The following is a 15,714-nucleotide window of genomic DNA, read 5'->3' on the forward strand; positions in this document are numbered from 1 at the left end:
GATGGGTTCTAGTAGCAAAAAATACAAAGAAAAAGAGAAAGAGTCTCGTAAGCGGCGCCACCACAGCCCCGGCTACACCGACGAGCATGAGCCCCCGAAGGAGAAGCGCCACCGCCACAAGAGGCACCACAGGGACAAGAAGCGCGACGCGAGGGCGAAGCACGACTACGACAGCGACGGTAAGCACCCCGCGTCCAACTTTCCCGTTTGAATGATTTTTTGCCAGGATCCGACGTGATCGAGGTGATTCCGGACGATGAGCCTTCGGGCTCCGGGCAAAACGCTGAGAGTCTCTCGATTGAGGAAACGAACAAACTGCGGGCGAAGCTCGGCCTGAAGCCGCTCGATGTGAGTTCGGGGGACAAGTCCGAGAAGAAACGGGATGACGGGAAGAAGAAGGACGATTGGGGCGAGTTTTACCACAAGCCGGCGGAGAATTGGGCGGATAAGCACGAGAGGGAGAAGCTGAAGGGCAAATTGACAACGATTCGGGAAAAGCGCCAGCTGGAGAATAAGCTGGGCAAGGTGAAGCTGCTGGGGGACAGTGATAGTGATGATAATGTGGAGTCGTGGGTTGATAAGAACCGCAAGATTGAATTGGCCAAGAAGGAGGCTGAGAAAAGGGCGAAAATGTTGGAGGAGTTGGATGAGCAGTTTGGGGTCAGCGAGTTTGTGGAGAATGAGAAGAAGGAGAAGAGGAAGCAGAGATACACTGAGAGGAATTTGAAAGGGCTGAGGGTGGAGCATGATGTTGATAGCTTTGCTGAGGAAAGGGATGTTATCTTGACGCTGCAAGACAAGGGCGTCTTGGATGAAGACAAGGAGGATGTCCTGGTCAATGTCAACATGGTTGAGGACGAGAGATACAAAAAGGTAATTTGTTACAAATATTTACAGTGAATGATTATTTATCATCAAATTTCAGAACGTTATAAACAAGAAGAAGAAGATTTTGTATAACGCCTACGAAGACCAGGAGTACGACGAGTTTGGCAACCCCAAAGAAAAGTCGCTTTTGGCCCAATACGACGAAACAATCGACGGCGAAAAACGCGAAAGCTTCAAAATCGGTTACGACAATGCGGTTGAACGTAAACAAGCAATCGTGCAATCAATTAAGGAAAAACTCGCCAAAAAAAGAATCGAATCGATTGAAACAAAAGATTTAAAACTCGCATCGGAATATTACAACGACGAGGAACTGTCCAAATTTAAAAAACCCAAAAAGAAAGTCCGCAAAATCCGAACTAAGGGAAAACTGACCGCTGATGAATTGGAGCAACAAATTAACAACAAAGGCATCGAGGAAGTCGGCTCAAGACGCCCAAAGAAAGAGCTCGAAGACTTGACCATTGACGACATCCCCGAAATGGAATACCCCACGGACGTCAAACTCGAGGACGAGAAGGACGATCTCTTGGAAAAAGCGCTGCACAAGACACGCAAAATCAAACAGAAGGAGAACCTCGTTGCTGAGATTGTTAAATCAACGCCGGTTAAAAGCGAAAGTGAGGAAAACCTGGAGGGGAGTATTGTTCTGAACGCCACGGCGGAGTTTTGCCGCACTTTGGGCGACATCCCAACGTACGGCAAGTCCGGCAACCGCGAGGAAACCGAAGATTTGATCGATTTCGAGCGTGATCTGAAAGACGAGCCCGAAATGGACGAAGTCGAGCAGGAGGAGAAAACCGGCTGGAATTCAGTCGATCCAAACGAGCCGCACGAAAGCCCGCAAATTGCCCCACAAGAGGTGCAAATCCTCGACGAAGAGCCTGATGTCAGTACAGGGCTTGGGGCAGCTTTGAAGCTTGCAATGAGCAAGGGGTACCTGGACAAGGAGCAGAATAAGAGGCCGTCGAATTCGCGGTTAGCGCATTTGCAAGCCAAGCATTACTCTATCGAGGACAAGACCTACGGGGATGAGGGCGATCGCGCGAACCGCCGGGAGAGGTACACTGGCCCCATTATGGAGTTTAAGGAGAAGGATGGGTTTAAGCCCAATGTTAAGTTGGAGTATATCGACGATGATGGGCACGTGTTGAACTCGAAGGAGGCCTTCAGGTATCTCTCGCATAAGTTCCACGGGAAAGGGCCGGGGAAAAATAAGATCGAGAAGAGGATAAAGAAGGGCGTGCAGGAGCAGTTGATGAAGAAGATGAGTTCGACGGATACGCCCTTAGGGACTTTGAATATGCTGCAAGCGAAGCAGAAGGAGACGCAGTCGCCGTATGTGGTCTTGTCGGGGAACAAGCAGAGCCAGCAAACGGCGGTTATTTCCAAAAGTCGGCGTTAAGTAAAATGACTAAGAATAAATAAATACTATAATTTTGTGTGAACAAAATTCAGCGCTACTCTAAAAAGAAGTGGCAATTTTAAATTAAGGAAAACTGGGCATCATTGTAAATTGTATAAATTGTTTCATTTTTATCAGTTTTTATTTACAAAGTCCTAACGAAAAGTGTTACGAAATGTTTTTGTTTTGTAGATCGTTTTTAAGGGACGGGTACGATAATGATAATGGTTTTATGAATAAGTTTTAAAGTCTGGCTCCCTACGAGTACAAACGGTGTAATAATTTTTGCGATAAATGAAATGAATTAAAAGTGAGTTCCGTGTTTTAATTAGAAATTACCAATTTCCCATATTTTCCAACAAAACGGTAATAAAGGAAAATATTGAACAGAAAGTTATAGTTAATTAAAAAAATAAATGGTTGATGACCAGCTCTCGACGTGACCTTTCACGTCACTTCCGTGAGCACCATTATCAGTCATGATTAGGATAGGGATTGCACGGTAATCGGTTCAAATAGCATTAAATACAGAAAAAATACTTTATTCGTACCTACCTCTAATTACAAAACCATCAACCGCGGCGCGATATTCATCGACATCAGCTCCTGGAAGAGCAACTTGGCCGCATACGGCAGCCTCACTTGCGAAATCTGCGTCTTATTTTTGCACCCCTTGCACTCGAACGTGTTATTCCTCATATTAGCGATGGCAATCAACCCGCAAAAATTACAAACATGTATTCTATACTGATCCGAAACCTCGAACAACCTCTCGCGTAGAAACTGTGCCGCTCCGTGCGAAATCTGACAATCACGTTCCATTTCCCCAAACCGCAGCCCCCCATCGCGGGCCCTCCCTTCCATGGGTTGTCGCACCAAAATCTGGACGGGCCCTCGCGCCCTCGAATGTATCTTATCGTCGACCATGTGCTTCAGTCTCTGATAATACGTCGGGCCTAAGAAAATCTGCGCGTTGATTTTCCGGCCTGTGTGTCCATTGTACATCACTTCGTTGCCTCGGAGCTGATACCCGTACTCTTGTAGCAAAGTTGAGATTTTCTGCACGTTGACGGCGTCATTAAACGGGGTAGCGTCGCCGATTTCGCCCTTGTTTGCCGAGACTTTGCCTTGGATGCACTCAATCAAGTGCCCGATGGTCATACGCGAGGGGATGGCATGGGGGTTGATTATAATGTCAGGGGTTAGGCCCTCGCACGTGAAAATCATGTCCTCCTGGCGGTACTGTATCCCGCAGGTGCCCTTCTGTCCGTGCCGTGACGCGAACTTGTCCCCAATTTGGGGGATGCGCACGGAACGCACCCTAATTTTGCAGAATTTGTAGCCCTCCGAGTTGAGGGTGAGCATGACCTGGTCCACCACCCCCGTTTCGCTGTTCCGGAGGAACGTGGAGGCGTCACGTTTTGTGAAACGTTTGGTGGTGCCGTCCAACTCGTCGTCGTTTTCCGGCAGTGTCATTGTTTTGCCGATGACGACGTCGTCGCCAGAGACACGGATTCCTGGTGCTATGATGCCGTCATCGTCCAGTTTGTCGTAGAGGGCGTTGCGCATGCCTTGGCAGGTCTGGCGAGTCGGTTTCTCGAACTGCTCCTCTTGGTCGCCGATGCGTTTCGATTCGGCGTCCTTGTACGAGCGGTAAAACACAGATCTAAAGCACAAAATAACAAATTATTTTATTTCTACTATATTACTTTTTTTTAATACTCACCGGAAAAATCCCCTTTCGACGGCCGACGCGTTCAAAATAACCGAATCCTCCTGGTTATAACCGGTGTAACACGCAATGGCCACGATGCTGTTAATCCCAGCCGGTAATTCCCTGAATCTGAGATATTCCATTGATCTGGTTGTAACCAACGGTTTGTGGGGGTAATACAGGACGTGGGCAAGGGTGTCCATGCGGACATGGAAGTTGGTGATGTACACACCCATGGCTTGCTTGCCCATAGCACTCTGAGGAAAAAATTAATTACTAAAAAAATTCAAACAACACCAAAACAAATACTTGATATGTGTTTCTGGGACTCTGGTTGTGATCCGGGAAGGGTATAATACTGGCACAAACACCCAAAATCATAGCTGGATGGATCTCACAATGTGTGTAAGTGGTACAATACGCGTATTCCTTCTCCTGTCTCAAATCGTCCGGAGACATCGCAATCATCACAGTCTCCTCTTCCAAAGTATCGATATATTCGACAACCCCTGAAGCCACCAAAACCTGCCACCCGTAGTTATTATATTCCCTCTCTTTCAACATATCAATGTGGCGCTTCTTCAACAATAAAGTCCCATTTTCCACGATTAGTAACGGCCGACAAATCCGTCCAGCATCCGTGTAAATGCGAATCTCCCGGTCCCGAATATCCCGAATCATGGAAACCTCCGACACAATAATATCCATCTGTCTCCTCAACTTGCGTAACGTCGCCATCAACTGTTCGGGGTCCCTGTGAATTCCCACCCAGCAACCATTAACAAAAATCTTGGTCGCGTTGGCTATGGCAGACGGCGCAATCTCCTCCAAATTCTCCATCGACCACTCCTCCAAAAACTCCAAAATTGGAGAGGGTTGCGACCCCACCGAAATATACGCCATGAGGGCCAGATTTTTCACCAGACCAACAGCCGCCCCTTCTGGTGTCTCCGCCGGACAAATCATCCCCCAGAGCGTGTTGTGCAACTGTCGGGGCTTCGCCAACTTCCCGTCACGTCCAATGGGCGAATTAACACGTCTCAAGTGCGACAAAGTCGAGGCAAAAGTCAAACGGTTCAACACCTGCGAGACACCGGCTCTGGCCTGGTGGGCCTTCTTCTGGTCCCCCCAGTTACCAGTCGCCAGAGAATACCTCAACCCGTCCGTAATCAACTTAGTCTTAATGGCCAAGTCGAGGTTAAAGTCTTTGCCCCGATCAATAAATTTCTGGGCATACATCCGTACTTCCTTCATCAAGTTTTTAAACAACCCACGGAACAAAAACGCAAGCAGGGGCCCCGCCAAGTCCAGTCGTTTGTTACCGTAGTGATCCCGATCGTCCAGCTCGCGGCGCCCCAAAGCCGCCAGGAGCAACCGGTGCACCATGTACCCCAAAAAGTAGGCTTTTTTCGTCTCGCAAAAATCGGACACTCCAACGTGGGGCAGCATCTCCTTCTGGAGGATCTCTCGCGCGTATTTGATACGCTTTTCTTTGGTGACGCCCGGCCGGGCCCCCCTGGTCCCAATGAAGTTGAGTGCGATGTTCTGTTCCTGGATCACGAACGCTTCGTCCAGGGACGGTTTCACCATTTCCATCATCTCGGGGTCTTCGAAGTCGTAAATAATGTGCTCGAGGATGTCCCGATCGGCCACGAACCCCAAGGCCCGGAACACGATCATGATGGGGATCTCCTGCTTGATGTAGGGCAAGATCGCGATGATTCGTTGCCCGATGGCGGCCTTTTTGATCGCCTGGCCCCCACGTGCCATCATGTTGACCCAGAGGGTGGACGTGGGGCGCGAGCTGTGCTCGAGACAGGAGCGGATTTCGGATTTGAAGGCGTATTTCCCGTCTTTCATCGAGAAGACGTAGACGGTGTTCGTGGCCATTTTCTCCTGGGCGATTAGGACTTTCTCTGAGCCGTTGATGATGAAGTAGCCGCCGGGGTCAAGGGGGCACTCGTTGAGTTCGGTCAAGTCGCGGTCGGTTAGACCGTTGAGGAGACAGTACGTGGATCGGAGCATAATCGGGATTTTCCCGATGAAGGTTTTCTGGTGCTGGGTCTCAATGGGGTCCTCGCCGTCCTTGACTATGGTCTTGGTGATATCGACGTACAAGGGGGCCGAGTAGGTCAGGTTGCGCAAGCGGGCCTCGTTGGGCATCATGGGCGAGGGGGCGCCGTCTTTCTCCCAATGGGTCGGTTTGGATAGGTAGATCTGCTCGAATTTCAGTAAATACCGAGAGGGGTTTTCAAGCTCGCCGCTTGTGTGCTGTGCCTCGGCTTGGAGGTCGATTTGGGGCGAGTCTTCGACGATTCGTTGCACCGACATTTGGATAAACTCGTCGAAACTGTCCAGTTGTTGCCGGACGAGGCCTTTTTCGTCGAAATAGGCGTTGATGACGATCCAGCAGGCCTCTTGCCACAACTCGGAGCTGATTTCTTCAGACTCTTCATCGTCGAATTGGTCTGAAAAGCCGGTTTTTGTTACAAATGGCTCGGGGGCTACTCAAGGGGGATTGCGTACCTTCGTCTTGTTCATACATTGCTGATTATTTGCAAAAAATGGGGCACAAATGAGACGCACAAAACACAAGTTTTGAGCGTCTGTCAAGTGTCAGTTGACTTTGTATGGGGACCCCAAGAAAACCCTTATTTTGTGAAATAAATTAATATTTTATGTTCGGGGGGTAGCCCCAAACACAATACTTTGGAAAACAAATAAAAAACTTGTTAAATACGGCCCAATTTTTTATTTTCCTGCAATGACCTTGAAGTGTTACGTAACCATACAACAAAAAAGTCTCCAGATTTTCAAGATACGATGTTAAATTACACTATTCGACCAAAAAAATATTTAATAATTATCTGTAATGTGACTTAAAGGTCAGGTAAGTGGTAACAAGTCCAATTTTTTAATTATATTGCGTTTTTGATTTTTTGTGGATTGCACCACGTGACTTCATTATTGGCGCTAAATTTCAAACTCCATGGTAATATATTACTTTTTTATTAGGAACAGTCATATCATTACAATAAATAGCTTAAAACTATCACTACAATCAGACTGTGAGCAAATTTGGCTGGGTTGCTTCCTGAGCGTGCAAAGAAAAATCCGGTCCGTTTTTTACCTGCAAAATACACTCATTTTTTGTCGCCTAATCCATAAACTTACTCTTCTCGTTGGGGTCTTGTACTCCACACTGCTTGTACGCAATTTTCACCTTACGTTTCGTATTAATAAACCCTGGAATGTACAATGTGGGGGTGTCTAAACGCCCACTTGCCAGCAATCGGCTGAAATCCTGCTCTAATCGGTTAGCTAGCGGTCCTTTAAAATGCAGCAAAAGCTGGACGCAAGCGTCGCTGTGCAAAGACTTGGTTTTGCGCGAATCTACGGTCAAAAACCAGTCGGGGATTCCCAGAATTTCGCGCACTTCTTCGATAAACTGCGACAGGACAAAACGTGGGGGCTTTTCGATGTTTGCGTACTTGATTATGTCATAGTCGGGCTCGATATTGGCACAGGCGTAACGTTCGGGACGTCTGTTGGGGCTCATGATGACGATGGAGCGCCCGATTGCCGTGACGTCGCCTTCGAGCGGGAAATTCGCATCGGTGAAGACTTTGCGCTGGAGCCCGATGTCGATGGTCCCCAAACGGGCCGACAGGTCCCCCACGTGGCACCTGAGCGGGTTCTCAGGCCCGCACTCTTGCCGATAAAGATCACCCTGAAACCAGAACATTATATTATAAAATTAAAAAAAAAGCAAAATATACATTGAGGGGGTCGGCCAGTTGGGTGAAATAGGGGTTCCAGATGTAGCCCCCGGCCACACACCGCGTGTTCTGGGTCTTGACGGCCGCGTCCACGCCCACTGGGTTCACGTAAATGGCCCAGTCATGGTCCCTGGTCTGTTCAAAATAGTACCATTAAAAATAAACCACTGGAGACACGTACCACATTCCGGTCGTTTTTCCCAGGATGCCGCAGTTTGACTTCGATCGTGGTGTCACTCTTGCTACCGTCATTGTAAATTAGTTGTTTCTGCAATTGCAAAAATTAGGATTTTTTTGGGTTGAGGAAAAGTGGTACCATTTTTAAATATCCATAAGCGTACCCATCTGGGTGGTGGAACGAGGCAATTGCGCGCAGTTCCCGGGCTTCCGATGGGCTATAGCCACGCTCAATGGTCGCGCAAGCCCATCTGGACGTGTCCTAAAACCAGATTTTAGAACCCGAAGACTGAATTCGGTGGTACCACCTTTTTATGGATGATTATGGAACGTCCAACTATGCTTTTGGGGCCGAATAATGGGAGCATGGTGTCGTTGTAGTCGGTTTTGTAGTAGGTTTGGTTGTCCAGAGTGCCGAATTTGCCGCTCAGGTCGCCCATCTCGTACTGGTCGGGGGTACCATGGTAGGTGCGCGGGGACGACGCTGGGTCCACATTCAGAGGGTTCCAATGGTCGTAAAGACTTGATGCCTCGCACGGAAACTCCAAATTCTCCTCAACTGGAGTCTAGCACTCTTGTTGTAATAAAAAACCAAGGATTCGTTCATGGTACTTACAATATGGATGTGGTACCCACTGTTGTCGCTCAAACCTTGCAAATTTACTTCAACGTTGGTAATGTCGTACTCGGTCTGTTGGTAAAACTCGATTTTGCCCTTCACTGAGATCGGTACTCCGTTCGGGAACCAATCCTTGACCACAGCTTTGCATCTATAAACTCCCCCAATACTGGAAAATTTAATTAGGGTCACAACTGGCCAAGGGAACCACTTACATGGAGCACGCCAAGCGTTCGCCTCGTGCCTTCGGCCCGAAATCGTCGTAAACTACCAGCGATTTGCCCAAAACGCTGAACTGGCCCGTCAAGGGCACAAAAGGGTCAGTCCACATCGTGCGCGAGACCCTGTCACTGTCTGCAATCTTGCCCGAAATTTCAACAGTCCCAAGTCTGGCTGTCAGATCCCCAACTCGGCACAGACCCCCAGTACACGCGTCCAAAGCGTCGATTTTATAGGGGTTGTAGATTTGACCCGAGCTGAGACAGCGCTCCTTCCAGCTGTAGAAGTCCTTGCCGGGGGGCTCCTCATGGATGGCCCATCGATGGTCCTTTGAGTTGTTCAAAGCGGCACCGTCGGCATGCACCAGGTACTCCACCAGGATGCTGGTGTCGCTCCAAGGTTCGTCCCGCACCTGTCGCATCAAAACGCGCCCCACGGTGGGGTACCGGAAGATCACCTCGGCCGTGAAAATGGGCTTTTGGTACCGGAAGTTGGGCTCGTAGAGCGCGATTCCGCCGCAGATCCAAGGCTCGGAGAGGATCTCGCCTTTGGGGTACTGCGTGTTTCTGGAACGAAATTATTTACAAATAAAATAAATTTTTTGACCATGTCATTATTTACTTGTAAATAACTAGCGTGCGGTGTATTATGGAGAACTTCCCCTGGAGCGGGAGGAGCGTGTCCCAGTAGAGGCCGCTGAGTTCGTGCCCCGTGGGCACCAACGCCGTTTGGTTGTTCCTCCCTTGCAGTTTCCCCGACAAGTCGCCCACCAGGTACTGGTTCTGGGTCCCCAGCCCACTTGGCGGTGCCACATTGGGGTCGATTTTAACCGGGTTGTAGACAAATTTCGTTGTGAGACACGAGTTCTCGTTCTGACCCAGCGTTATGGACGGTTTAACTGGCAATTCGTGTATTTTGTATCCAGCGACGGACGAGCTGTACACCAGACGCGTCTCCAAGTCGCCCCTGGCCGTGGTCAAGTCAAAATTGACGAAAGTGGGCTCGAATTTGCTAAACTGCGTCATCCTGACCTCCCCTTTGATCCCCCCGGACTGTATTATAACCCTAGAAGTAAAATTAGCAAAATCGAGACGCACTTTCCGATTAATTACTTGGCATTGATTGGGCGCTCGTATCTAATTTTGGCGCAGGCCAGGAAGCTGTCGGGGTGTTTGCGCTCGAAGATCACCAGGTAGAGGCTCCTTTGGGGCCCCTGGAGGTCGCTCGGGAGGAGGATGAGGCGCTGGTCGGTGAACAAAGTCTTGAATTTTTTGCGCTTGTAGTCGGTGGAGATCTTGATTTTGCCCAGTCTTGAGTCCAAATCGCCCAGGGCTTGGTCCCCGGTGTTGTCCGGGTCGAAGACCAGCTGCAGGAAGTTGCAGTCGGGTCGCTCCTTGTCACTGTCTAGGATATCAGTGGCGTAAATCTTCCACAAATGCTCGGTGAAGTCCAGACTTTGGCTGTGGTTCTCCTTGTTGGAGACGTGGTACAAGTCGGTGGTTACCACCATGTCGTTGTGGTTGTCCTTGGTGGAGAACCACCTGAAGTGGATGCTCCCAGCGATGGGCGAGTTGAACCGCGCTACTGCGATCTTCTCCTGCGCTTTGTCCACCATGGTGATGGTTGCGCAGATCCTGGTGTTGGTCTCTGGGTCTTTGAAGAGGAGAGATTTGCCATAAATGCCCACATCTCCGTTGATTTGCAACTCCTGGGTACTAAACTCACTGGTGCCGTTATCGGGGAGTACCAAAGGGCCGTAGATGGTGTCCAAATTGACCAATTCCCTGCCCAGTTTGCTCTCCCAACACCGATTCTCCAGTTCGGAGTAATCCACTGGGAACTCCACCACAGCCCACGACCACACCTGGTTAGGGTACTCCAAAGTCGCGTTCAAATCGGTGATAATTTTGATTTCGGGGCCGATTTTCCTGAACGTGATGGTGCCGTGCAGCCCATGGTCCGAAACATAACTTTTCAATTCCAGAGACGTTGCTAGAATTTTTGTTAACTTACGATTGATTTCGCTAAAAAACTTACCAAGTTTGAGCAAAATAAACCAAACGAAGATAATTTGTCCCATTTCGCGTCACATTTTGCGTCTCGTTTCGCCTCCAGATGGTAGAAAACTGAACGCGTTGGTCGTAAATTCGATATTCTCGATGAATAGAAAGCGGGAACTGACTAATCACATACTTACCAACGGTTCTTACCTGTGGTGAATGAATGGGTACCTGTCTGACGAGGACGGCTAGTGTGAGCCAGAGTTGGATTGAGAGGGGACCTTGCGACACTTATTCTTTGCTTTGAGGAAAGTGAAAAGAACTGGGTCGTGGGGTCACCTCTGCGGAAATTTGCAGTACGGTTCTGGACGGTTTTACCTGAATCAGCGATGATGGTGATTTTACAAATATTTTGTGGTCATTTGTATGAGTTTAGGAGCTTTGGGGCGCTTTTTGTTTGGTTATTGGACCGTGAGGAGCATCTGCGAATAATGGGAACGGTTGCTGGAATTAAGTGGAATTGGGGAGTGAATTTTGAGGGCTGGGGCCTGCAATCCAATTGTTTTGGTAGAGTAGTGGATATTTGGACGGAAATCAAAAAGTATTTTTTTCTTACGTTTACAATTTAGGGCCTTTACGTACTTTTACCTTTTTCCGCATTATTTTCTTATTTCTCTCAGTTTTATGCTCGGCTTTACGTTTATACGTCTATGTGTTCTCTCAATCTCTTATTTTTGCTTACGAGTTGTTTCACTTACCTTTTCTACACTTTTTTTCTTAGAAAAATTGTTACCCTGATCCGGGTTCGAACCCGCGACCTCCCCCGTCGTAAGTGGCGCTTATACCACTAGGCCACCAGGGCCCCAAGTACTGACCGGCTTTTGCAGATATTTTAACACAAATTTTTTAAATAAATCAACATTACAAATTATATAATTGCAATAATTCGCCTAAAACGCAAATACATTCTGTTCAAAAGTCGGCGAATTAACTCGAGAAAACATTTTTTCCACTTTTTTTCAATTTAATTCACTAATTTTTCACCAGATTTCATCAAAAGATACCGGGCGTATTAGTTAATTCTACAATTTTACAATTATTTTTACTTTTTTTGTTACTTTCAGCACGTTTTTGATAGAAAATGGACATAATTTCTCCAAAAATCACCAAATTTGTGAATTTTTGGTCAAAAATAGTGGACGTGCGCAAATCCTACTGCATTCGCAGTGGTCATGATTTTTATTAACAATGTTTTTCGGAACTTTACTAAACAAACTCAGTTAACTAAAAATTTTTAGAGATAAATTAAATATTTTCGTTTAATTTTTTTTATAATTTAAGAAGCAAGTTATCTAAGGATTCAACTAAAGTTTGAAGTTATGTTTCACCTTTACGTTCATCTTTTTTTCTCTCAAAATAAAAAGTATTTTCTCTTTATTATAATGTGCTTTCACGTTTACAGTTTGGCGCTTTTACGAATTTTTATCTTTTGCCGCATTATTTTCTTATTTCTATCAGTTTTATGCTCCGCTTTGCATTTATACGTCTATGTGTTCTCTCAATCTCTTATTTTTGCTTACGTGTTGTTTCACTTACCTTTTCTACACTTTTTTTCTTAGAAAAATTGTTACCCTGATCCGGGTTCGAACCCCGACCTCCCCCGTCGTAAGTGGCGCTTATACCACTAGGCCACCAGGGCCCCAAGTACTGACCGGCTTTTGCAGATATTTTAACACAAATTTTTTAAATAAATCAACATTACAAACTATATAATTGCAATAATTCATCAAAAACGCAAATACATTCTGTTCAAAAGTCGGCGAATTAACTCGAGAAAACATTTTCTTTCACTTTTTTTCAATTCAATTCTCTAATTTTTCAGCAGATAATTTTTAATTCTTTTTTTTAATTCTTTGTCTAATAAATTCAAGCCTCCACTTAGGACGACGAGATTTTTAACGATTACAAAAGATTATTCTGGATTAATATTTATTGTAAAGTATTTTAACCATAGTCATTGTGCGATTTTACGTCTAAAAAGCAAAATTTTAAAATTTTAAAACGTTTTTTCGATCAAAAGTTGATTGGGAATGTATGATATTTTAAATTCTATATCTTAATAAAATCTTTTTTTTATGTTTTGTGACCTAGCTCATTAGTCGCTGTAATCGGCAACTGAAAAGTGAAAACAAAAGTGACATTTTTAGTATTTTTTTTTTGTTATTACAAGATCTAGAAGGAAAAAGAACATTGAATTCCACGACTTTAAACGACTTTTCTCGAAAAGGAAAAAATTACTTTGTATTTCTACCGATTCCATCGTGTTTAATGCAAAATTTTACCGCTAGAAAGCAATTTTTGAAACAAAATTTTGACAAAGACGCGGAAATAACACTTCCTGTCTTCGAAAACTCTAGAATATCAGTTTTTTCAACCTCCCTCCAAGAACGTTTTGTGCACTTTTGTATGTCTTAAAAGCTTAGATTTTAAGATTTCTCCAATTTTTGTTTGAGTTTTTGTTCAAATCATTTTGCAAGGGATGAGTAGGATGTTGGGGTAAAATCAACCGTCGCTGTTTCATCTAACATATTTATTGGAACAAAATGACAACAGCAGAGACCGAACGAAATGAAACTCAAAGTAATATAAAATTAATGATTTATTCAGCAGTCGCGTGTTGTTGAAGCGACTGCTCCCGAGTACGACATGTACAAAATGGCAATTTCTTGTAATGAGCTCAAATGATGTAGACCATGCCACGAAATGATGAGATAACTGCAGTTATGACGAGATGATGAAACGATGAGTACGATGCTTTAGGCGGCTTCTCCTTCGCCTTCCTCCTCTGGGGCGGCGGTGAGGAGCTGGATGAGGGCCTGGGTGTCGATCCTGCCTTTGTCGTCGATGTCCATGGCGTCGAAGGCGTCGTCCACCTCCTTGGCGGTGAACTTGTCGCCCCAGGTCATGAGCGCGTGCCTAAACCTGCCCCCGAATTACAATTTTGAAGCTCAAGTCAGCCAGCGTACCTTTCACTGTCGATGGTGCCGTTCTCGTCGAAGGACTTGAAGGCGGCCACCACGACCTCATCGTCGTCGGTGCCGCCGGAGTCCTGCATCCTGGTGCCGAAGAGCCCCAGCAGCTGGGTGAAGTTGAGCGGGCCGGGGGCCTCGTTGATCATCTCGTCGAGCTCCTTCTCGTTGGAGAGCTTGCCCACGGCGTCGAAGGTGGCCCGCAGGTCGGCCTTGGTGATGATGCCGTCCTTGTCGTGGTCCATGAGCTGGAAGCCCTCCTTGAACTCGGCTACTTGGGCTTGCGAGAACATGGAGAAGACGTTGGAGCCGGACCTTTTGGCCTTCTTGGAGGAGCCTTTGGAGGAGGTCCTGGTCTCGGCTGGAGCCGGGGCTGCGTCGGGCGCATCTTCCTTCTTCTTCTTCTTGACCTTCTTCTCCTTGTCCGCCTGGAACACGCCACACTGAAGCACTACACCGGCACGGGCACAGGGAACTTACCATTTTGTTGTGTAAAGAGTCTACTGGAGGAAAACCCGCGACTGGGTTTACAGAACGGAACGAGAGGCTTAAATAAGCTCGGGTCGACGCCTGGCGTACGTAATTTTGCGGGCCATATATAGCGACCGCTGAGAATAGATTCGGGAGAGAGGCTTGAAACACTAGAGCGGAATTTCGGGACTTTCGGCAAATTGTGGCAACCTTGAAAATGGGGCACAACTCATTCTTCGGAACTTTGGGAGTTTTCTGAATGAAATTTGAGCGAATTTAAAAAAAATTATCGTTATCTTAGACCATCACAACCATCGACATATTTATGTAAAGTTTCAGTTGGATTAAATAATTACATGATTATGTTACTTGAACCCTTATTCGTTTTTTAGTAATGATTATGTGAGCCTGTTGTAATCAAGGTTCTATAATTAGGCGGAATGTCGGTGTTTTATTTTTAAAATGGGAACAAACTTAACACAGTTCTGATTCATGCAAATATATCATGGATGCAAATTGAAAACCAATTGTATGTTTTCAGTCTAGATTTTCGTATTTCTTTCGGTTTTGAGACTAGAACGAATCAAAGTTATTTTTTTTATCTGCAGAATGTTTATGAAAAGCCTAGAATTCGTTCCTGGAATTCGAAAATTTACTGAATTTGCCGCTATGGTGAATATTCTACTTGTTAGCAATAAAATTATGAATTTTTTTAGTGCGAAACTTTAATCGCCTCTGTAGCCGGAACCGTTGACCTGAAAGGCTTCGGGTTTAATCGAAAAAATAGGGTGTTAACTTTTTTTAATTTTTTTTAATTTTCTCATTTACGGCTAAACTATTCTAAAAAGTGGAACTGTTTTGATCCATGCCTCTGCAAAATGATCCGGGGAATCGATTGGAATCGAGAAAATTGCCAAATTCCCAATAGTTTTTTAGTTATGAATTTTTTTAAATTTTACCAATTTTTGCATTTAGCAGCAATTTGCTCGAAAACTATTAGTCGGAGAACAACAATCTTTTTTGAAAAAAATAGATAATTTAAAGAGCTTTCCAACGATAATACACTTCATGGGGTTATCTCTAATAGTTCCGGAGCTATTGCTCGAGAAATGTTCCGGGTACCCAAAACCGACAAAAACTGCGACGAAAATTGAAAAAATCAAACATCAAAAAATCGAACATTTGGACTTTTTGTGGACTTTTAACAACTTTAGTGGGTTGTTAAGACATGTAGAAGTCCATAAAAATTTGCTGCAGTTAGTTTAAAAAAATTTTTTTTCTACCTCTTTGAAGGTAAGTGTGTTTTACTTAGGAAATTTGAGCAAAAAAATTGAAAATTTTAAATCTCGTGAAAAGTAGGTATAACACAGAAAATGAACCGCTGAATTCAATGGAACAAACCGCATTGCTCTA

At 45.7% G+C, this 15,714-nt stretch overlaps 4 protein-coding genes across 4 annotated transcripts; 1 reads left to right on the forward strand and 3 right to left on the reverse strand.

The window, feature by feature from the left end:
* Position 1: 1 nt before the first annotated feature.
* Positions 2-2,607, forward strand: LOC663502 (uncharacterized protein). Its single transcript, XM_969542.4, has 3 exons — positions 2-179; positions 227-873; positions 926-2,607. Exons 1-3 carry the CDS (start codon positions 2-4, stop codon positions 2,291-2,293), a joined length of 2,193 nt encoding a protein of 730 aa, XP_974635.1. The 3' UTR covers positions 2,294-2,607.
* A 212-nt stretch (positions 2,608-2,819) lies between these two features.
* Positions 2,820-6,691, reverse strand: Polr2B (RNA polymerase II subunit B). The gene is made up of 4 exons (XM_969560.5): positions 6,534-6,691; positions 4,317-6,475; positions 4,020-4,264; positions 2,820-3,959 (listed from the first exon to the last, which is right to left on the reverse strand). Exons 1-4 carry the CDS (start codon positions 6,550-6,552, stop codon positions 2,855-2,857), a joined length of 3,528 nt encoding a protein of 1,175 aa, XP_974653.1. The 5' UTR covers positions 6,553-6,691; the 3' UTR covers positions 2,820-2,854.
* Positions 6,692-7,000: 309 nt separating this feature from the next.
* Rsod (Related to Sod) lies at positions 7,001-11,052 on the reverse strand. The gene is made up of 11 exons (XM_008200080.3): positions 10,839-11,052; positions 9,914-10,793; positions 9,423-9,866; positions 8,798-9,367; positions 8,580-8,751; positions 8,272-8,529; positions 8,103-8,225; positions 7,968-8,054; positions 7,787-7,921; positions 7,182-7,737; positions 7,001-7,137 (listed from the first exon to the last, which is right to left on the reverse strand). Exons 1-11 carry the CDS (start codon positions 10,879-10,881, stop codon positions 7,037-7,039), a joined length of 3,369 nt encoding a protein of 1,122 aa, XP_008198302.1. The 5' UTR covers positions 10,882-11,052; the 3' UTR covers positions 7,001-7,036.
* Positions 11,053-13,447: 2,395 nt separating this feature from the next.
* On the reverse strand, positions 13,448-14,575 carry Mlc2 (Myosin light chain 2). The gene is made up of 3 exons (XM_008200081.3): positions 14,311-14,575; positions 13,828-14,258; positions 13,448-13,783 (listed from the first exon to the last, which is right to left on the reverse strand). The coding sequence occupies exons 1-3, from the start codon at positions 14,311-14,313 to the stop codon at positions 13,618-13,620; spliced, it is 600 nt and encodes a 199-aa protein (XP_008198303.1). The 5' UTR covers positions 14,314-14,575; the 3' UTR covers positions 13,448-13,617.
* Between the last annotated feature and the right edge of the window lie 1,139 nt (positions 14,576-15,714).

Source organism: Tribolium castaneum, chromosome 2 (genome assembly GCF_031307605.1).
Source record: "Tribolium castaneum strain GA2 chromosome 2, icTriCast1.1, whole genome shotgun sequence".
In the NCBI taxonomy this organism is placed as follows: domain Eukaryota; kingdom Metazoa; phylum Arthropoda; class Insecta; order Coleoptera; family Tenebrionidae; genus Tribolium; species Tribolium castaneum.

Bases quoted from the DNA above. Each gene is read 5' to 3' on its own strand.
- LOC663502 (XM_969542.4), top strand. From the start codon at position 2: ATGGGTTCTAGTAGCAAAAAATACAAAGAAAAAGAGAAAGAGTCTCGT. The intron at 180-226 runs GTAAGCACCCCG...ATTTTTTGCCAG, and splicing joins GCACGACTACGACAGCGACG to GATCCGACGTGATCGAGGTG. The intron at 874-925 runs GTAATTTGTTAC...ATCAAATTTCAG, and splicing joins AGGACGAGAGATACAAAAAG to AACGTTATAAACAAGAAGAA.
- Polr2B (XM_969560.5), bottom strand. The intron at 4,265-4,316 runs GTATTTGTTTTG...TTTTTTCCTCAG, and splicing joins GTCCCAGAAACACATATCAA to AGTGCTATGGGCAAGCAAGC. The intron at 3,960-4,019 runs GTGAGTATTAAA...TTTGTGCTTTAG, and splicing joins GTCGAAAGGGGATTTTTCCG to ATCTGTGTTTTACCGCTCGT.
- Rsod (XM_008200080.3), bottom strand. From the start codon at position 10,881: ATGGGACAAATTATCTTCGTTTGGTTTATTTTGCTCAAACTTG. The intron at 9,867-9,913 runs GTAATTAATCGG...TTTTACTTCTAG, and splicing joins GAGCGCCCAATCAATGCCAA to GGTTATAATACAGTCCGGGG. The intron at 8,055-8,102 runs GTACCACTTTTC...TTGCAATTGCAG, and splicing joins CTTATGGATATTTAAAAATG to AAACAACTAATTTACAATGA.
- Mlc2 (XM_008200081.3), bottom strand. The intron at 13,784-13,827 runs GTACGCTGGCTG...ATTCGGGGGCAG, and splicing joins GGCACCATCGACAGTGAAAG to GTTTAGGCACGCGCTCATGA.